This window comes from Hyperolius riggenbachi, chromosome 4 (genome assembly GCF_040937935.1).
Source record: "Hyperolius riggenbachi isolate aHypRig1 chromosome 4, aHypRig1.pri, whole genome shotgun sequence".
Classification (NCBI taxonomy): Eukaryota; Metazoa; Chordata; class Amphibia; order Anura; family Hyperoliidae; genus Hyperolius; species Hyperolius riggenbachi.
In genome coordinates, this window is record NC_090649.1 from 454526460 (window position 1) to 454549285 (window position 22826).

Consider the following 22826-nt stretch of genomic DNA (forward strand, 5'->3'; position numbering starts at 1 on the left):
GGGAGGGGGCTGCTGTACATGGATGATACACATGGAAGAGGGGGCTACACATGGAATGGGAGGGGGGCTGCTGTACATGGATGTTACACATGGATGAGGGATACACATGGAATGGGAGGGGGCTGCTGTACATGGATGATACACATGGATGAGGGGCTGCACATGGAATGGGAGGGGGGCTGCTGTACATGGATATACATGGAAGAGTGGGCTACACATGGAATGGGGGTGGCTACAGTACATGGATGATACACATGGATTAGGGGGCAGCACATGGAATGGGAGGGGGCTGCTGCACAAGAAAGGGGAGACACAACATTCTTGGCCTAGGGGGCACAAAATGTATAAATCCTACATTGGGGACTATAGGTGGAGCTGCTTAACCATCTCAGCTCTATGGGATGGGGTGGGGGATTATTAATTTCCCTTTTGTTTTCGTTCTGTTGGTTTTTTTTTAGAAGAAGACAATAAGAATTGTTCCTGTTTGGCAGCTGCTGAACAGAAGTGTGGCTGCTAAACAGGATTCATTTAATTTGTACAAATCCTTCAGTTTTTATTTCCTTTCTTCTACTTACACACACAATCGTGCGTTTTTGAAATTAGTCACATCTGTGTTCATTTAACATTGTTAATGGCACAATAAAGCGGGCTTTCATATAATGAAATTCACTCTGACACTTTAAACAATTAAAATGAGCAATAATGGCAATTCTGAGCATATGCCAGCTGTCAGTAAACTGTCAGAGTTCAGGCTGGAAAAACAAAGTCTGGAGTAGTTTATTCATACTGTATGCTAATGAAATGCAAACACTCTAGAAAAAAGCAACTAGAAATAAGATTTGAAGGGACATATTACTGGCTGAGCAAAAAAAAATGTTTCTTTTCATACCTCCCAACTTTTTGAGATGGGAAAGAGGGACAGTTAAGCCACACCTCTAATCACACCCTCTGGCCTCCGCACACCCCTAGTAACACACACACTGTAAAGATTTCATAAGAAAAATATGTAGTTTTAGAATTCAAATCACACTGGTCCTTTGTATGCTGGTTCATTTTCCTTTATATTAACATGTGGAAATAAGAAATATATAAATTTAAAGGATGGGAATACATTTTAGAGTCAATTAAACACATTTTTCAGTAGAAAAATACATATATTTACATAGATCTGTACTTGAATCCTGAAAGAGGGACAAATGAGGAAGAGATAGACTGGGTTCCCAAACAGGGACAGTTGAAAGCTGTGGGTTTTTTTTGCTCATCTTCAATCACAACAGGTAGAGTATATTGATGTATCTAATTTTATATGATTTTTACTGAATTCAATATTTCATTTCCTCCTCAGGATCGATATTCCCCGGAGAATCACATGAAACACCTGGACGACGCTCTGGACATCCTGTACAGAGAGGTATCACCCACTTCCTGTCTCGTCTCACTTCCTGTCTTGTCTCACTTCCTGTCTTGTCTCACTTCCTGTCTTGTCTCACTTCCTGTCTTGCCCCACTTCCTGCGTCATCCCACTTACTGCCTCATGTCCCGCAATGGCGCAGTGACACAGACCTCATTTGTACCACTTCAGTCACTACTCCAAATGTATGTCGCTGTAAGGGCCCGTTCACACTTGTAATCGCAGAACGCAATCACTGGGCACTGCGGCGGTTTTGGAGTGATCGCACGCTAATCACGATAGCTAATTGCGGAACGCTCGTCGCCGGCAAACCGCTGCATGCAGCGCGGTTGCGGTTACCGCTAACCGCAACCGCAGCAGTGGGAACACTAGAGATGGCACCATTGTGTAGCGGTTTGGACAAAACCGCTAGCAGTTTGCCCTGAGCGGGAATCGCGCGATTCCCGCTCAGGTGAGAACGGGCCCTAACAGTTGCAACTCACTAGACGTGGTCAATGAGATGTTAATTATTTAGTCTCACATTTATATGTAATGCAAATTGTATGCAGCTTGAAACCGGACCAATCTAATGTCTATCTCTATCCCTCCTCAGCTTCCTCGAGTCTTTGTGAACCTGGTAGAGATCATGGAAGTGGAAGGGTTGCGCAAGGTGTCCTCAGACTCCATTGGCTGTAGCCTTCTGAGACCGTAAGTGCTGCTGCCGACAAAACAATATAACGTGGATTAGACCTAGATTTTCCATTAGGCACCCTTGGCTTTTACCTAGGGAAAGCCAGTGTTTGTAGGGCACCTCGTTAAAGGGAACCAGAGACGAAGCCCTTGTGTATTTTACCATGTATATCAGTAAGAACATTAGAGAAAACACTTACCATGCTCTCTGTTTCCTCCTCACTGCTAAAAGTGTCTGTTAACAGCAGTCACAAGAATCCCAGACTGAGCAATTAAATCTGGCTTTGCTGGGAATGATTATAGCTGAGTCATTATAGCAAAGCCACAAGGGGGCAGGCTTGGGCTTGAAATAACACCACAGAATACAGATTTAGCTATAATCTTTCTGTAACAAAGCTAGACGGAGCAGCCTGACTTCTGAGTCGGGGATTCTTATCAGACGTGATAACAGTCAGATTACACAGAGAACAATGAAACAAAGGGCAGATTAGGTGTTTACTGTCATGTTCCCACTGATTTATAAGGTAAAATACAAGAGGGTGCTTCATCTCTGGTTCTCTTTAAAGAGGAACTCCAGTGAACATTTTACTGTTGGCAGGTGATGTAGCTGCTGCATGGTTTTTGGCAGTTGGAAACAACTGTAAACAGCTATTTCCCACAATGCAGTAAGGTTCACAGACAGGAAACTGCCAAGAGTATGTACTTTTCTTGTTTCTTGTGGGAGGGGTTTCACCACAATATCAGTCATACAGCGCCCCCTGATGGTCTGTTTGTAAAAAGGAATAGATTTCTCATGTACACCCTGTGATACAGAAAATAGCAGAGCAATAGGACACCACTGTAATACATAAAGTAACAGAGCAGTAGGACACCACTGTAATACATAAAGTAACAGAGCAGTAGGACACCACTGTAATACATAAAGTAACAGAGCAGTAGGACACCACTGTAATACATAAAGTAACAGAGCAGTAGGACACCACTGTAATACATAAAGTAACAGAGCAGTAGGACACCACTGTAATACATAAAGTAACAGAGCAGTAGGACACCACTGTAATACATAAAGTAACAGAGCAGTAGGACACCACTGTAATACATAAAGTAACAGAGCAGTAGGACACCACTGTAATACATAAAGTAACAGAGCAATAGGACACCACTGTAATACATAAAGTAACAAAGCAGTAGGACACCACTGTAATACATAAAGTAACAGAGCAGTAGGACACCACTGTAATACATAAAGTAACAGAGCAGTAGGACACCACTGTAATACAGAAAACAGAGCAGTAGGACACCACTGTAATGCATAAAGTAACAGAGCAGTAGCACACCACTGTAATACATAAAGTAACAGAGCAGTAGGACACCACTAATACATAAAGTAACAGAGCAGTAGGACACCACTGTAATACATAAAGTAACAGCAGTAGGACACCACTGTAATACATAAAGTAACAGAGCAGTAGGACACCACTGTAATACATAAAGTAACAGAGCAGTAGGACACCACTGTAATACATAAAGTAACAGAGCAGTAGGACACCACTGTAATACATAAAGTAACAGAGCAGTAGGACACCACTGTAATACATAAAGTAACAGAGCAGTAGGACACCCTGTGATACAGAAAACAGAGCAGTAGGACACCACTGTAATGCATAAAGTAACAGAGCAGTAGGACACCACTGTAATACATAAAGTAACAGAGCAGTAGGACACCACTGTAATACAGAAAACAGAGCAGTAGGACACCACTGTAATGCATAAAGTAACAGAGCAGTAGCACACCACTGTAATACATAAAGTAACAGAGCAGTAGGACACCACTGTAATACATAAAGTAACAGCAGTAGGACACAACTGTAATACATAAAGTAACCGAGCAGTAGGACACCACTGTAATACATAAAGTAACAGAGCAGTAGGACACCACTGTAATACATAAAGTAACAGAGCAGTAGGACACCACTGTAATACATAAAGTAGCAGAGCAGTAGGACACCACTGTAATACATAAAGTAACAGAGCAGTAGGACACCACTGTAATACATAAAGTAACAGAGCAGTAGGACACCACTGTAATACATAAAGTAACAGCAGTAGGACACCACTGTAATACAGAAAAAAACAGAGCAGTAGGACACAACTGTAATACATAAAGTAACAGAGCAGTAGGACACCCTGTGATACAGAAAATAACAGAGCAGTAGGACACCACTGTAATACATAAAGTAACAGAGCAGTAGGACACCACTGTAATACATAAAGTAACCGAGCAGTAGGACACCACTGTAATACATAAAGTAACAGAGCAGTAGGACACCCTGTGATACAGAAAATAACAGAGCAGTAGGACACCACTGTAATACATAAAGTAACAGCAGTAGGACACCACTGTAATACATAAAGTAACACCCTGTGATACAGAAAATAACCGAGCAGTAGGACACCACTGTGTAGGTTCACACTTGTTTAAAAAAAACGTATCCGTGGCTCTGTTTTGGGGCCCGGACCAACGGATACTAATGTTAAAAATAGCAGCTGTCTTATGACTCAATTTAAAAACGGATCCGTGTGCATTCCAGGGGGATCCGTTTTGAAAAACTGAACGGATATTCCGGATTTGCAGGATTTTCACGGACCCCGGATACATGGAGGGGTAGTGAAAACCTATGCAAAAACGGACCTCCCTCTACACAGGCATCTTTAGACACAGAAACGGATCAGTTTTCCAAGTCCCAGCCCTGTCTGTGGGTGGGGAGGGGGCCACCATGCTGGAGGGGGGAGCAGCCAGGAAGGGGGCAGCAGGTACAGCGGCGGGAAGGGGGGTCGCCCCCCCTTCCTCACCAGGGTCCCTCCTTCCCTGCTCCCCCTCCAGCTTGTTTCTTTTGAAAGTCATGTTAAAATCAATCTATAAGCAAGCTGCGAGCGGGGAACTTACTCACTTCCTTGCATTCCAAAGCTCAATGCGTCACTTCCTGCAATGCCGCCCAATGAAGTACAGAGGGCGGCATTGCAGGAAGTGACGGCGAGCAGTGGAACGCAAGGAAGTAAGTTCCCCGCTCGCCGCTTATACATTGATTTTAAAATGATTTTTAAAAGAAACTAGCTGGAGGGGGAGCAAGGGCGAGCAGGTGAGGAAGGGCAGGGGCGACTCCCCCTCCCTTCTGCTGTGCCCGCTGCCCCCCTTCCTGCCTGCTACCCCCTCCAGCATGGCACCCCCCCCCCCCTTCCCCCATGGCCAGGGATGGGGATACATTTCTACGGACTGGAAACGTTGGCTGCAAAAAGGACATTTTAAAGAAAAACGGGGAGAATACATTTTTGTTTTTACAAAAATGGATCCGTTTGAAACAGATCTGATCTGCAACTGGACAAGTGTGGACCTAGCCTAATACATAAAGTAACAGAGCAGTAGAACACCACTGTAATACAGAAAAGAACAACGCAGTAGTACACCACTGTAATACAGTAAATACAAAATATTTATTTAAAATAATATTACTTCTCTGCAGTGGCCTTTGTTCCTGCATTATTAACCCTCGGGATGGATCACCGGAGTTGATGGAGATGAGGAAATTCAATAAAGATCTTCAGGTGAGAACGTCTGACAATGCTTGGTGGGCTGACCTGGGACTGCCGGGAAAAAGTCAAAGGGAGATAACAGGAGCCAATACTGCAAACTGTAAATAACACCTTATAAGATGGAGGTTAGGTGTGATATTCATGTTTTGCAATCACTTTCAGTGCATATGGAATGTTTCCGCACCCACGCAGGTTGGGGTTGCCACCACTGGTGGTTGTAGAGTCATTCATTCCACGAATCAGGAAAAAAGGGCGTAGGAGCCCTTACCAAATAAAGGGCACCACCATAGACATCTATAATAAAAGCTGCAATTTGCAGCAAAGAGGGTAGATTTGCCACAAGAAACATATGATCATGCATATGTACTCAGTACATAGGCCCAGTGCACACCGGGCGGATCCGCCGGCCGAATCCGCCTGAAAATCCGCATGGCTAATGTATCTCTATGGGCTGGTGCACACCGGCGGTTTGAGGTTTTTAGCAAGCCGCAAACGTGCCTCTTGCTGCACGTTTGCGGTTTACTTAAAACCTCAAACCACCAGCCCATAGAGATACATTAGCCACGCGGATGCTGATGCGGATGCGGCCGGCGGATCTCATACAAAATCCGCTCGGTGTGCACCCGGCAAATATCGGCTCTCTGCTCCCAAAACCGCTAGCGTATTGACGATCTGCTAGCGGTTTTGGTGTGCACTGGGCCATACAAAGTTTTCTTGGTACTTTTCCGTTAGCCAGGCGCATCCACTAGGTGGCGATAAAACTCCACCAGAATTACATCTTTCCCTACTATCCATGGCGGCCTGGAAGGGGAATAGTTATTAACGCCACCTAGTGGATGCACCCGGCTAACGGAAAAGTACAGTTTTCTTGTACTGCACCTGTGCAGTTAGCTCCCGGAGACACGAGCTGGAGCTAAGACAGGCGCAGCCACATTCGTCTAGTTAGACGAATAATTAGATGGTGAACAGCTGCGGGAATGGGGGATCGTAGAGGATGGTGCGGGCACATGACAGCTGCAGGGGGGCGGTAGAAGCCCCAGGTAAGTGTCAGTTTTTGTTTAAAAAAAAAAAACCACAGATCCCCTTTAAGTAGTGGTGTCACAACAGCTTTTTTGAGTGAGGAAGGAAAGATGTCAGTGGAGAGAGGGATAGATTAAACAGCGATGTTAGTACAGGCATGAAGGATGAGGCTAGTGGACAGGAGGGAAAAGGATCCAAAGAACAGGTGTTAAGATGGGACTGGTGATTAGAGAGGTGGAGAGAGTAAAGAGAAGGCAGACAGAGGGCAATCAATGAGAAGGAATTTGAGAGCTGCGCGAAACAAAACAAGAAAAAAACACTTTGGATTTTGTCCATTTTATCAGTAAAGTATGCAGAAAGTTCTTCATCTGACAAGCTGTATGCTGCATTTGCTGTAGTCTTGGGCTACTGATCAATTCTCAAGTGAGTAACTTGTTCAGTCAGAGCTGCACAGTTTTATTGAATAAGCTTGTTATTCTCCCTCCAGGACCACCTGGCCGGCTTGGCGGAGAAGTACCTGCGCCGGGAGGACTTTGTTGCAGTGGCACAACCTTTCTTCAGGAACACTGTTGTGCCAGTCGATGGCGTAAGTTATAGGATGAGCAAACAGACTACAAATCTTTTCCCACCTGGCCAGAGCGTTGTGGTGCGGTGCAGCCAATAGGCTGCCTGTCACTTGACAGGAAACTTGACAGGCAGCCTATTGGGCCAATAAAAGTGCGGGAATAATGTCCTTTAAAGTAATTGGACCCGCAGGGGCTCAGGGAAGGACGGGTAGAGCTCTCATCATTGCCAATTATCAGGCATAAGTTCATAGGGCTCGCTATGCTACTCTGATAAGGCACGCTAACTTTGATAAGGCACACTAAGCGTGCAGTAAGGGGAGCTATAGTGAATCAAACCCATTGTGTTGTTACTACAAATAGCACAATTTACACATGATGCTGATCCATACGACATTAGTCTGGCCCAAACAGCATTCGTTTTAAAGAGAACCCAAGGTGGGGATCTTAGAATAAAATCTATACACAGAGGCTGGGTCTGGCTATAGTGCCCAGCCTGTTGCTATTTGAATCCCCCCTAAGTCCCCCCTGCGCTCCGTTCTAGCCCATAAATTACACCCGCGCTGTCGGGCAATGTTTACCTAGCTAATGTCACTCACGCCGCTCCCCCCGCGTCCTGCAGAGCGCCGGTCCCCGCCAGCGTCCCTTCCCTCCAATCAGCGGCGAGGGAAGGGACGTGGCCGGGGACCGGCGCTCTGCAGGAGGCGGGGGAGCGGCGTGAGTGACACTAGGGAGGTAAATACAGCCCGCTGCATGTCGCCAGTGCGGCTGTAATTTATGGGGGAGAACGGAGCGCAGGGGGGACTTAGGGGGGATTCAAATAGCAACAGAGGCTGGGCACTATAGCCAGACCCAGCCTCTGTGTATAGATTTTATTCTAAGATCCCCACCTCGGGTTCTCTTTAATGCCTTCAGATTGGCTGCTTCAGGACTCAGAAACAGAATTTTTAGCATCAAGAGACTCACAAAAGCGGTAAATGTGGGTTCTCTGCTTGCTAACTTCTTAGATTAGATATATAGATCTCTGTTTGGAATTGGCCTTTTAGGTTTACCATGCCAGCTTAACGTGTGCATCTATCCTTCCACTCCTAAAAATGACTTTTTTAGATATCCAACAGATTTAATGTTTTATTGACTCTGCTCAATGACAGTCTTTTAAGTGTCCCAGAGCTAAAACATATGAACTATTGACTTTTTTATCTATCCCCTATACACAGAAGCTGTGCTCTGCAGGAAAGAGTTTTATGGCTGTAATTCCCTATCAGTGAGGGTTAAGCTATAGTCCATGTCCTGACTGGAGAGAAATTGTCACTTGCAGACCTGAATGTTAACTCTTTCAGGCGTGACACATATACATCTATCTCATCATTTTGCATTACCTGCATTTGTGCACTTTAACATCCAACATTTGTACATACGTTATGAGGTGTGAACTGCTCATAGATTTTGAATCTGATCATATTACTGTGCGCAAAACAGTGTCCATTGCAACCCAAAGCAAAGTGTTATTGTGAAAGCACCCTGACAGTCAGATGAAAGGAACACAAGCTGGTTTTAGTTAGGGTTGGGATTGTATATACACATTTTTCTCATGTCACAATAGAACTGATGTATGAAAGGCATTTTACCGATACTAATGGTAGGGGAGCAGCGCCCTTTACACTAGGTGCATTGCTATGGTAATGCATGGCATAATGCACGTTACCATAGTAATAAGCACACTACACTGGTAATGCATTTGGCGTTTATAGTATAATGGGCACCAGGGCTGCCATCAGAAATTTTGGGGCCCCTCACACATCATCAGGTCTGGGCCCCCCTCCCTGGGCCCACCCACTGGTTGCTGTACCCGCCCACTAGCAACCCCACCCCCGTGTCCGTGCGTGAAGCGCGCTGCGGCAAAAAATGTGCATGGCTCTGACACTGAAGAAAGCGGCATGCACAGCGTGATGTGGCAAAAAGTGAGCGTGACCATGGCATGTTGTGGGTGGAGCCAAATACTAGCAAAATACAGGTAGTCCCCAGGAAACAAGCCAAGTATAGATGGTGCTCCAGTATAGGTAGCCAGGTATAGGTGGTGGCCCAGTATAGGTAGCCAGGTATAGGTGGTGGCCCAGTATAGCTATCCTGTAGCAAGGTATAGGTGGTGCCCCAGTATATAAAGTCCACTGTAGCGGGCTCACTCATCTGCTCCCCACGTTCAAGCGCTGATGTCACTCTTCTCTCAGTGCTGGAACGCTGTGTGCTGGTTATTGAGCCACAGGCCCACAGCCAGCACATGCGGCCCTTCCAGCACTTTTGCGGGGCCCAGGGCCCCCAGAAGCCCTGGGCCCCTCACTGCAGTGTCAGTTGTCCCCCCCTGATGGCTGCCCTGATGGGCACTGCTCCCTGCCATTAGCAATGGTAACATTTCATTGTGATTCCTGCGTATGGCACATTTACCAGCGTTTTGTGCGTCAGGCCCAATGTCACTTCAGAGCCCATTTAAAGAGGATCTGTAACATCAAAAGATCCCCTGGGGGGTACTCACCTCGGGTGGGGGAAGCCTCCGGATCCTAATGAGGCTTCCCACGCCGTCCTCTGTCCCACGGGGGTCTCGCTGCAGCCCTCCGTGAAAGATGACGTCAATATTTACCTTCCTGGCTCCTGCGCAGGCGCTCTGACGGCTGTCGGCTCCGAACTACACGGAAATACCCGATCACAGTCAGGTCTGCTCTACTGCGCAGGCGCAAGTTTCCGGCGCCTGCGCAGTAGAGCGGACACGACTGAGATCGGGTATTTCCGTGTAGTTCGGAGCGGAAAGCAGCCACAGCGCCCCCACAAAGGTAAATATTGATTTTACAGTCGGGTCTGTCGCCGGCTGTTCGGAGGGCTGCAGCGAGACCCCCGTGGGACAGAGGGCGGCGTGGGAAGCCTCATTAGGATCCGGAGGCTTCCCCCACCCGAGGTGAGTACCCTCCAGGGGATGTTTTTGAGGTTACAGGGTCTCTTTAAGGACACTTTTGATGTTAAAACTGAAGCTTTGGACTTGCGATTAATTATTTTATCTTTCCACAGACTGGAAAAGCTGATGTGAGCTACTTCTCCAAGGACTGCTTCCACTTTCACGAGCAAGGACAAGCGGAGATGGCCATTGCGCTGTGGAATAATATGGTAGGTTGACAGCAGTGGGTGTCCTATCGCTGCCCTGGGCATATATGACTGCTGCAGTTCTTCTGATTGGCTCTGGACTTGATTGACAGCGGCGCTTCATGCAGGCACAGTAAGGACGACCTCGAGGTCGGCCTCTACCCCGGCAGGGACCCCAGGCCGGCGACTGCGAGCGGAGATGCTGCGTGGGACATGTCGGCTTCAAGGGGCTGGAGGAAGCCCACAGTAATTATATCATGGGGCAGCACAATTTGCTTTATGATTCCTTTAAAGATGAACTGTAGTGAAAATAACATAATGAATACAATTGCTTATTGTTTGCAATATTCATTTACAGATTTAGTCAGTGTTTGCCCCTTGTAAAATCTTTCCTCTCCCTGATTTATATTCTGAAATGTATCACTGGTGGTGACATCTTTAGTTCTGCCAGGTGATCTGTATGGAATGTTTGTTACTGAGAGTTCTATACACAGAGGGAGATGCTGCTTGCTCTGCAATTGGAAACAGCCGTTTTTCCCCACAATGCAATGAGGTTTACAGACAGCAAACTGTCAGGACCATGGTCATGATATTACACCGTGGGAGGGGTTCACCACAATATCAGCCATGCAGACACCCCCTGATGATCTATTTGAGAAAAGTAACGATTACTCGTGGGAAAGGGGGTATCAGCTACTGATTGGAATGAAGTTCAATCCTTGGTTCCCATTCCTCTTTAATAGAGATGGCCCGAACGGTTCACACGCGAACTTATTCGTGCGAACTTCGGTGGTTCGCATTCGCGAATGAACGTGAACTTTATCGCGGTTTTGACCCACCCCCGATACTACATCATTAGGGTCAATCTTGACCCTATACATCACAGTCAGCAGTCCCAGGGTAGCCAATCAGGCTACGCTCCCTCCTAGAGCCCCCCCCCCCCCCCTCCCTCCCTTATAAAAAGCAGGCAGCATCACCCATTTCACTCACTCGTGTGGCTGCAGTAATTAGAGAAGGGAGAGGTGCTGCAGAGACATTAGGGAAAGCTTAGTTAGGGTTGTTAGGTTGCTCTTTCTTGCTGATACTTATTGCTAAAAAGCACTCCTCATCCTCATCAGCTCTTTTGAGAGCTAATGTTGTTCTTGTGATCTATTTTTTTGTGTGTGTCCCACAGACACTTGTGTTGCATATACAGCCCTGTCAGTCAGTCTTCTTAGCTGCTGGACCTTAGCCCCTTGGTAATTCCTACTGTGCCACTGCCAGGCCCAGCACATTCAGTGACTACCTGTGTGTGTGACAGCTGTACATTTGTAATACCCATCACTGCATATACCTACCTGTTGTTCACAGTGCACCCACCTACCTACGTGAGCGCATGCAGTGTCACTGTACCTGTTCGGTACGTGTGTGTGTGTGTGTGTGTGTGTGTGTGTGTGTGTGTGTGTGTGTGTGTGTGTGACAGGTGCACTTTTGTAATACCCATCACTGCATATACCTACCTGTTGTTCAGTGCACCCACCTACCTACGTGAGCGCACGCAGTGTCACTGTACCTGCTCAGTACCTGTGTGTGTGACAGGTGCAGATTTGTAATACCCATCACTGCATATACCTACCTGTTCTTCACAGTGCACCCACCTACCTACATGAGCGCACGCAGTGTCACTGTACCTGCTCGGTACCTGTGTGTGTGTGACAGGTGCACATTTGTAATACCCATCACTGCATATACCTACCTGTTGTTCAGTGTACCCACCTACCCATGTGAGTGCACGCAGTGTCACTGCACCTGTTCACGGTACCTGTGTGTGTGTGTCAGCTGCACATTTGTAATACCAGTCATTGCATAATTGTTCACAGTACCTGTGTGACCGCATGCTGTTTTATATACCACACCGTGCATACCTGTTAACTGCACCTGTGTGACAGCTGCACATTGTATTGTAATACCAGTCACTGCATACCTTTCACTGCACCTGTGTGACTGCACATTAAATTAGTCAAGTCAGTGCATACCTTTCACTTCAACCCCCTGATATGGACAAAACAGGTAGAGGCAGGGGCAGACCCAGAGGCAGGCCCCCCAGCAGGTCTGTTCGAGGTTGTGCTGATGTAATTTTGTGTGGCCCTGGACCAAAGTACAGTGCTCAGAAGAAGGCACGTCCCATCAACTCCCAAGATTGTCAGGACGTGGGTGACTATTTAACACAGAACACCTCATCTTCCGAAGCCACCAGCGCAACTACAAGCACCACATCCGCTGCATTTGACACTTCGCAGGAGTTATTTGGTGGGGAATTAACTGATTCACAGGCATTATTGTTACAAGATGAAGGCGCTAAGCAAGTTACACCACCTCATATGTCTGAGTTAGGCGACACTATGGACGTAACGTGAGGAGGAGGAGGAGGATAAAGTACTTGCTGCTGGTGCAGTTTATGAGGTGTCTGAGGCAAGCGAAGCTGGGGAGGATGATTATGATGATACGGATGCCACGTGGGTTCCTAAGAGACAAGATGACCAAGGGGACAGTTCAGAGTGGGAGTCAGAGAGGAGTAGAAGGAGACGAGTTGCTGAAAGAAGCAGGGAAAGCTCGTCGTCAGAAACAGCTGGTGGCAGTGTCTGGCGCCATGTATCGACACCTATGTACAGCCAGCCAACATGCCCTTCAACGTCAGCTGCTGATGCCACCATATTGCCATCAACCCAGGGGGGATCAGCGGTTTGGAAATTTTTTAGTGTGTCTGCCTTATGGTGGCCATACACGGTACAAAAAAAACGTTCGATTTTTCCCGTTTATTCGATCTAAATGATCGAATTGAATGAAAGTTAAAAATATTTTTTTTTTCGATCAAGAAATTCGAACGATTATCCCGTTTTTTCGGGAAAAATGATCGGACATGCTGGAAAAATCTTTATATTCGATCTAATGTAATAATCGAACAAAATTATCTAATTGAAAAATTGTACCATGTATGGCCACCTTTAGATCAGGGCAATGCTATCTGTTCTCTCTGCCTTACGAAGGCACATGGAGAAAAGGCACAAACTGCAATGGGAAGAGCACCAGAGGAAAAGCAGCACACAAAAGAAAAGCCACCCTCCTTCTCCTCTTCCTCCTTCAGGTGCATCATCTTCAGCCTCTTTCTCCCTTGCACCTTTACAATCACAGCCACCCTCCTCCACTCCGTCTCTCACCTTGAGCGGTTCCTGCTCCTCTGCCCACAGCAGCAGTCAGGTGTCAATGAGGGAAATCTTTGAGCGGAAGAAGCCAATTTCTGCCAGTCACCCCCTTGCCCAGCGTCTGACAGCTGGCTTGGCGGAACTGTTAGCTCGCCAGCTGTTACCATACCAGCTGCTGGACTTTGAGGCCTTCCGAAAATTTATGGCCATTGGGACACCGCAGTGGTAGATACCAGACCGCAATTATTTCTCCAAAAAGGCGATACCCAAACTGTACCATGAAGTGGAGAGGCAAGTGGTGTCATCTCTGGCACAAAGCGTTGGGTCAAGGGTCCATCTGACCACGGATGCCTGGTCTGCCAAGCACGGTCAGGGCAGGTACATTACTTACACAGCCCATTGGGTCAACCTGGTGACCGATGGCAAGCAGGGAGTACGTGGCTGTGCAGCGGACCTATTGACACCTCCACGGCTTGCAGGCAGGCCTGCTGCCACCTCCTCTCCTCCTGCTACATCCTTTTTGCTGTCGTCCTCCTCCTCCTTGGCTGAGTGGCAGTTCAACTCTACTGGTGCTGCGATCTCCTCACCAGCTACACAGACCCAGCTCCCCAGGGCCTATGCTGCATGCCAGGTACGATGGTGTCACGCCATCTTAGACATGTCTTGCTTCAAAGTTGAGAGTCACACTGGAGCAGATCTCCTGGCTGCTCTTAACAAACCGGTGGATCAGTGGCTGATCCCGCACCAACTGGAGATCATCAACGTGGTGTGTGACAACGGCAGCAATCTCATTTCGGCTTTGAATTTGGGAAAGATGGCACATGTGCTGAATTTCATAATTCAGAGATTTGTGTCTAAGTACCCAGGCTTACAGAACGTCCTAAAGCAGTCCAGGAAGGTGTGTGGACATTTCAGGCGGTCTTACACGGCCATGGCAAGCTTTGCCGATATTCAGCGGAGAAACATCTTGCTGGTGAGACACTTGATTTGCGATAGCCCGACTCGCTGGAATTTGACCCTCCTGATGTTCGACCGCCTGCTACAACAGGAGGAAGCTGTCAAACAGTATCTCTACAACTACAGTCAAAGGACACAGTCTGGGGAGCTGGGGATGTTCTGGCCGAAGTACTGGACACTCATGCGAAATGCCTGAAGGCTCATGTGGCCGTTTGAGGAGGTGACAAACCTGGTGAGTCGCAGTGGAGGCGCCATCAGCGATTTGATCCCATATACATTCTTCCTGGAGCGTGTCGTGCGTAGAGTGGTGGATCAAGCTGTGGAGGAGCGTGAACAGGAACAGGAGGAAGAGTTGTGGGATCAATTCTCATCAGAATCATATGTTTCCTCAACACCTGCGGCAGCACAGAGGGGGAGGGGTAGGAGGAAGAGTCGTGTGGGGAAGAGGAGTCAGATGATGAGGAAGGTGTTGTTTTGGAGGAGGCGGAAGAACAACTGCAGCAGGTGTTGCAGGGGGCTTGTGCTGCTCAACTTTCCCGTGGTATTGTTCGTGGCTGGGGGGAGGATGAGAACTTAGCTGACATCACTGAGGAAGAGCAAGAGGAGATGGATAGTACGTCTGCATCCAACTTTGTGCAGATGGTGTCTTTCATGCTGTCCAGCCTGTTGAGGGACCCCCGTATAAAAAAACTCAAGGGGAATGAGCTGTACTGGGTGGCCACGCTACTAGACCTTCGGTATAGGCACAAAGTGGCAGGCATGTTACCAACTCACCTGAAGGCAGAAAGGATGCTGCACATGCAGAACAAGCTGGCAACTATGCTTTACAGTGCGTTTAAGGGTGATGTCACAGCAAAACGGAATAAAGGTACCACTGCCAGTACTCCTTCTCCCATGTCCACGCAGGCAAGGATAGGACGCTCCAGTGATCTCATGGTGATGTCGGACATGCGTACATTTTTTAGTCCATCACCTCGCCTTAGCGCTTCCGGATCCACCCTCCACCAACGCCTCGACCGGCAGGTAGCCGACTACCTGGCCTTAAGTGTGGATGTAGACACTGTGAGCAGCGATGAACCCTTGGACTACTGGGTGCGCAGACTTGACCTGTGGCCAGAGCTGTCACAATTTTCCATCCAACTTCTGTCTTGCCCTGCCTCAAGGGTCTTGTCAGAAAGGACCTTCAGCGCAGCTGGAGGCATTGTCACTGAGAAGAGAAGTTGCCTAAGTCACAAAAGTGTTTAGTACCTGACCTTTATCAAAATTAATGAGGCATGAATCCCGGAGGGCTACTGCAGCCTGCCCGAAGACTAAGTCAGTCCCCACACACAGCATCTCTGCCTGCACACCGCATGACTGCCTGCCCCATGACTAAGTCATCCCCACACAGCATCTCTGCCTGCAGGCCGCTTGACTGCCTTCTCCGCCACCACCAACAGGGTCCAGAACTCCAGGCGTGTACATGCCTGCCTAATTTTTCTGGCTGCACTGCAGCTGCAACAACAAAACAAAAGGCATGTACATGTGTCAATTCCCCTTCGTGATCGTTACCTTGCCGCGGTTAAGGGGCTTGCGTAGTGAGTTTGGTCTGTCAGTGTGAAGAAGTACTCTAATTAAACTTCCTGATTGATGTATACACATGCAAGATGTTTTAAAGCACTTTAGGCCTCCAATTTAGCACACAATGTGATTTCTGCCCTTAAAACGCTGCTTTGCATCAAATCCAGATTTTTCCCTGGGACTTTTGGCGTGTATCCCACTCCGCCATGCAAAAACTCAGATGTTAGACTCCTTGAAACATCTTTTCCATCACTTTTGTGGCCAGCATAAATGTTTCTAATTTTCGAAGTTCGTCTCCCCATTGAAGTCTATTGCGGTTCGCGAAAGTTCGCGCAAATCGAACTTTTGCGGAAGTCCACGTTCGAGAACCGAAAATCGGAAGTTCGAGCCATCTCTACTCTTTAACTTAGTAGAGAGAAGCCTCTGGATAATCCAAAGGTGGGAGTAACAATAGATGTCAGACTATTTTACAGAAATCTTAGCATGAAAGAGAAACCATAACCAAGAATTGAACTTCATCCCAATCAGTAGCTGATACCCCCTTTCCCATGAGAAATCTATTCCTTTTCACAAACGGATCAGCAGGGGGCTCTGTATGGCTGATATTGTGGTGAAACCCCTTCCACAGTGTGATGTCAGGACCATGGTTCTGACATCACACTGTGGGAGCCTTGTTGCATTGTGGGAAATAACAGCTGTTTACAGCTGTTCCCAACTGCCAAAAAAGCAAGCAGCAGCTAAATCATTTATGCACTTTTTTATTACATTATTTTCACTGGAGTTCCTCTTTAAAGTGAACCTATAACTTAAAAAAAATTAATAAAAATAAAGGTGACATATTTATGTTAGTAGGGGGAAGCTTCTAGGTACTCCAGAGCCTTCCCCAATCCTTTGGGACCCCTCCGCTACCGCCTGGGACCATCTTCATATCCGAAGCTGTGCTCCCTTCCACTTATAAGCACGGCTGCACTGTACCAGTTAGGTTTCCACCTGCGCAGTAGCAAGTAGCTGTTGTGCACGGAGGAAAACGTCTTGGACGAGTGGCTCCATGATACCAGGCAGACGTGGGCTGTATTTTGCACCTGCGCAGCGTACACAGAGGGGAGCGCAGCCTCCAGCAATCTTCGGCTTTAAAGTCGGATAAGCACAGCTCATCAGCACATAATCAGCCACATGAAGTCCTGACAATTGTTTCGGGGGCCCTGAGAGGCCCCCGAAACAATTGTCAGGACTTCATGTGGCTGATTGCGCAAATAAAACTGCGTTGCATTTGATTTCTATGACTGGTGTGCTGATGAGCTGTGTTTATCTGTTGATTGGAGCGACACTCCCTATGTCACCAAGCACCCAGAGCCTGATGGTGTGCCTGCGTCACTGTGTGCATCGGCTTTTATGTCGAATATTATTTCTGCAGCACTGGGCAAACTAAGGGCCCGCGAGCCATATCTGGCCCAAACGTGCTGTTTATCTGGCCCGCCGCTGGGCAACCGAATTCCTCTCCACCCTCCCTGCAGAGTTGCGAGCGGCAGTAAGATTGGGTTAGCATTCACCTAATCGCCGTTTCAGCATCAGATCTTCATGGCCACAGTATGTCACGTGACACGCTGTCAGGACTTGTCAGCGTATTACATGCTGGCACGTGCTGACGGTGTGTCACGTGAGACCCTGTTGCCATAGAGACCTGATGCTGGAAGCAGCAGTTAGGTAAGTGTTAACCCATTCTTATTGCCGCTTGCAGCTGTGCAGGGAGGAATGCACATAAAAAAATAAATAAATGTGGCCTGCGGACTGCAGCTGGTGTGGCCCGGGCCACTTAAATTAGCCCGAGCCTGGTTTAGAGGGTCCCATCACAGCGCAGGAGGGCCCTAGGGAGACCAGGGAAGCCTTTGAACACCATCCAGATGCTTCCCCTAACTTTTTTTTTTAAAGGTTACAGGTGCACTTTAAGTAGAAAGGATGTGTCTACATGAGGAGGCAGGACTGTGTAGGTCACAGGAACTGGGTGTGAGCTATGGTTAGACCTTAGTACTAGCCAGGGGCGTTGCTAGACCCAAAGATCAGTGGCACATGCCCTGGATCTATTCTGGGGTGCCCGAATGTCTCCCAGGCAGAGTCAGCTGTGGTGCATCAAAGGTGGGCATGCTGGGAGCTGTGGTATATCAATTGGGAGTTTGCTGGGTGCTGTGATGCCTCTATGTAGGCATACTGGGTGCTGTGGTGCCATGCTGGGCACTGTGATGCCTTTATGGATGCATGCAGGGAGCTGTGGTTCTTCTGTGTGGGCATGCTGGGAATTGTGGTGCCTTAATGGGGGGGCCAGTGGAAGTGTCTAGGTCACTAGAAAGTCAGGGAATGCTATTATGGGAACTGCCAGATAACCTGGCAGTAGGCCAGCCTGCCCAGCAGAAAGCCAGACCAGCCAGCACAGAAGCCAGGTAACTCTGCCTAGTTATGTTTAAGGGCCCGTTCAGACTGCAAAACGCGGACGGCCACGCATGCGGAACGCAACGCGTACGAACGCACGCCATCCGCGTTTGTGTGCGTTACGCGGCTGATCCCATCACTGAAAAGTGAATGGGACAGCCGCGCGTTTTTGTAAAATCTGCATGCAGCATGCGTTCCCGGACCGCACAGGTCCAGAACGCATGCAGTGTGAACATCAGACAGTGCAGTCTATGCACTGTCTGATGTCGCGCGTGTCTGCCTCCTGCACGCGTTTCCAAAACGCGGCTGGAAACGCGTGCAGTGTGAACGGGCCCTAAGAGACCCTGCCTATTTATGTGATATGCTGCATTTTTTTTACTTAATGGAAAGGGGGGGGGGGCGTTGTCCAACATTTTGCTGGGCAGGCCTACTTGGACGGCTATAAAGTTCATGCAAATTTGCCTCCACCCATGACCACACCCACATTCTGGTATGTGACCACACACATTTTCCAGCTGGAGTGTCCAAAAGTGCCCCGGATCTCTTAGGATCCTAGCAACGCCTGTTACTAGCAACAAAAAAATAACAAGTGAAAGAGATCTTAAAATCCGTAAGGAAAAAAAAGGGCCTATCCGGGGTACTTACCTCGGGAGGGGGAAGCCTCTGGATTCTAACGAGGCTTCCCTCATCTTCCTCCGTCCCTCTGTTGCTTTGCCGGGACCCCCCGAAACGCGGCGAGGTAAATCTTTACCTACCACGATCCTGCGCAGACGCACTAGACGCTTTTCATTCGGGTTAAGGCGGAAATAGCTGAACCTGATCGATCCGCTCTACTTTCCATTTGTGCCTGTGCAGTAGAGCGGATACGATCGGGCTCGGCTATTTCCACCTAGCCCGTATGAAGAGCCGCTACTGCGCCTGCGCTGGATCCCGGAGAGGTAAATCTATCAAGCCGTGTGTCAAGTTTGTAGGGGGAGGATTGTGGGAGGATTCGGGGAGCCAGCCCTGGATTCCCAGAAGCTACTGGGGAGGGGGAAGCCTCATTGGAACCCTGAGGCTTCCCCCTCCTGAGGTAAATATCCCCCGGGGCCCAGAGGGTTTTTTTATGTTACAGATTCTCTTGAATTCTTCTGAGATAGGACAACTGTAGCAAACAGAGCTTTTCCTTTTAAATAGTGCTATAATTTACACTGGTGGCTGCTTTCAGAATTTGTTTTGTTCCATTTTGGGGTTAGCTGGGCTTAACGTCTGATATAACCGTGTGTTTTTCTTCTTCTGAATTCACAGTTGGAGCCGGTTGGAAGGAAACAAAACTTTAATAACTTCACCCATGACCGGACCAAGCTGAAATGTCCTTCTAATGTAAGTAACCCAGATTGTATGGCAAGGCCTATTTAACATGACAGATCTCTAACCTACAAGCGTCCAATAGGAGGCCCAGCCCTGCTTACATTTATGTACTTTAACCACTTCCCCACTGAGGGGGTTTACCCCCTGAGCACCAGAGCAATTTTCACCTTTCAGCGCTCCTTCCATTCATTCGTCTATAACTTTATCATTACTTATCACAATTAAACGATCTATATCTTGTTTTTTCCACCACTAATTAGGCTTTCTTTAGGTGGGACATTATGCCAAGAATTATTTTATTCTAAATGTGTTTTAATGGGAAAATAGGAAAAATCTGGGAAAAAATTATTTTTCAGTTTTCGGCCATTATAGTTTTTAATTAATGCATGCTACTGTAATTAAAACCCATGAAATGTATTTGCCCTTTTGTCCCGGTTATAAAACTGTTATAAAATTGTCCCTATCACAATGTTTGGCGCCAATATTTTATTTGGAAATAAAGGTGCATTTTTTTCAGTTTTGCGTCCATCCCTAATTACAAGCCCATAGTTTAAAAAGTAACAGTGTTGTACCCTCCTGACATAAATATTTAAAAAGTTCAGTCCCTAAGGTAACTATTTATGTATTTTTTTTAATTGTACATTTTTTTATTTTTTTTTTAATTACAAAAAAAAAAAAAATTGGGAGTGTGGGAGGTAATGAGTTAATTTTTTGTGTAAAAGTAATTTATTTGTATGTGAAAAATGTGTAGGGTGTAGTTTTACTATTTGGCCACAAGATGGCCACAGTAACTTTTTGTTTTAATGCGACCTCCAAGCGTCCTTCCGGAAGCTTGGAGGAAGTACTTGGAGGCTGGATAAGATCACAATGATCGCGCTGCCCATCGGAGAGCAGCGGATCATTGCGGGGCTTAGATCAACGAAGGGGAATGGATTTTCCCGTTCATTGATCTCCGGGCGAGCGGGCGGCGGCGTGTTTACTAGCAGCGGGCGGCGTGTTTACGAACGGGAGCGCGGACAGCGGCGGGAGTGCGCAAAGTACAGATTTCTCCGTCCCTGGGGGTTAAAGTATGGAAAAAGGGACGGAGAAATTCGTACGGGCGGGGGGAAAGTGGTTAATAAGACACTGGTGAAAATAACATAATGAATAAAAGTGCTTTTTTTCTACAATATTCATGTATAAATGATTTACGGTAGTCAGTGTTTGTCCATTATAAAATCTTTCCTGACCCCGATTTACATTCTGAAATTAATCACAGACGTCAACATGTTTAGTACTGGCAGGTGATCTTTTTGAGAATTCTGAAGCTAGTGAAAATATTGCCTGGTTTCCCAGAATGCTCTGTGAGGAGAATTCTGCATAGCTAAACAGGCTAATCATGACTGAGAGGGAGGGGCTACATGCCAATATACATAAAAATATAGCTATAGGAAGTGTTTCTAATGCTGAAACCAGGATATTTACTGTAGAAGTGGGTATCCTGAATAATTGACTGCTAATATACTATATGTCACTACATATTTTGGAGCATCAAACCTAAAGAGTCTACATGGCCTAAAGGGAATCTGAAGCGAAAATAAACTTGACATGAATTGTATGTGTAATACAGCTAAGAAATAAAACATTAGTAGCAAAGGAAAGAGTCTCATATTGTTTCCAGTACAGGAAGAGTTAAAAAAAGCTTTAGTTGTTATCTATGCAAAAGAGCTTCTCTGAGCGTTCTCACCCAACTTGGGTCGGAGACAGTCCTATTTTCTGAAGCACTTGTACATCAAAGAAACAGTGAAAAACAGCTTCAGATAAGGATTTACTGCAGAGGAGTTTAAAGGGTCAGTAGCTCCGCTCTGCTTCATAGTTTAAAATACAGAGCGTTGTTTATAATTGCAAATATGACAGAATGATGCAATGTTATATAAAAAAACAACAACAACAATATAACCGAAAATGAAAATATGAGACTCTTTTCTTTGCTACTAATGTTCTAATAAGTGTCTGTACTACACATATAATTCTTTATATCATATTTTTTTTTCCACTTCAGTTTCACTTTAAGCGTGTAACCTCTTCTAGTTGAATGGAGTGGTCCAGCCACTACCCACAACAGGAGAATAGCTTCTTCACACTCACATGTGGAATTCTTGTGCTTTACATTCAAAATGCCTCCAAAAGTTGTCAAAAGGCAGAGTTAAAATCTCTGGTTATTGTCTTCTTCTCCTAGGACCACCCTTACCTCTTTACTCTGAAGAACAGTGGCCTTCCTGAGCCTGAAGAACCAACGACAGAACCGCCAGCAGTAACTGAAACTAAGAAAGATGATGACCAGGTGCCCTACTGGTCGGTGATCGTGGCCTCCATCGGCGGGGTGGTCCTGGGATGTGCAGTGGTGGGCATTGCCATGTCTATGACCTACAAGAAGAAGGCCCGTAAACAGCAGAAGCTCGGTGAAAGTGGTGTCTTGTTCTGAGGGGCGGCACACCAAATCTCCAGCGTTGAGTGTGGACTTTATTTTGTGAAGCATTGTTCATATTTGTTTTGTTTATTCTACCACTCTCCCTGTGATTTTTGACTTTCTACTCAAAATCCAAAAGCGTTCTGGTAGGCTACCATCCAACTGCAAGAAGAGTATCAGTGTATATATGGCGTAATAACAAACATAGTATGTATATTTCATTATTGGATCCGGGCTTTGTTTAAAGGATACCAGATGTAAAAAAAAAACTAAAATGACGTGGGTAAAGGAGTAAAAGCTTATACTAACCGCTCCTTCTGTTCTGCTCAGTCAGCCGCCATTCTCCCATAATCCTTCCCGGTCTTCTCTGCAAGTCAGACAACTCTCCTGACTTGTATTCCAGTCATACTGCGCCACGCATGCGCAGTATGTTCTTTCTGCTCCCCCGTGACCGTGCATAATGATGTAGGCTGCTACCACGAGGAAGCAGAAAGGACATATACTGCACATGCGCGGCGCAG

At 46.9% G+C, this 22826-nt stretch overlaps 1 protein-coding gene across 2 annotated transcripts in view; it reads left to right on the forward strand.

Annotated features, from left to right (window-relative positions):
- The window catches only part of LOC137504389 (phospholipase B1, membrane-associated-like), a 160667-nt gene extending 138103 nt beyond the window's left edge, over positions 1-22564 (forward strand). For both annotated transcript variants that reach the window (XM_068232750.1, XM_068232751.1), the window contains 7 exons: positions 1346-1411; positions 2004-2098; positions 5602-5683; positions 7179-7277; positions 10312-10407; positions 19794-19868; positions 22075-22564. In XM_068232750.1, the coding sequence (XP_068088851.1) occupies positions 1346-1411; positions 2004-2098; positions 5602-5683; positions 7179-7277; positions 10312-10407; positions 19794-19868; positions 22075-22320 (759 nt within the window). In that variant the 3' untranslated portion in view covers positions 22321-22564. The remainder of the gene's footprint in view (positions 1-1345; positions 1412-2003; positions 2099-5601; positions 5684-7178; positions 7278-10311; positions 10408-19793; positions 19869-22074) is intronic.
- Positions 22565-22826: the final 262 nt, after the last annotated feature.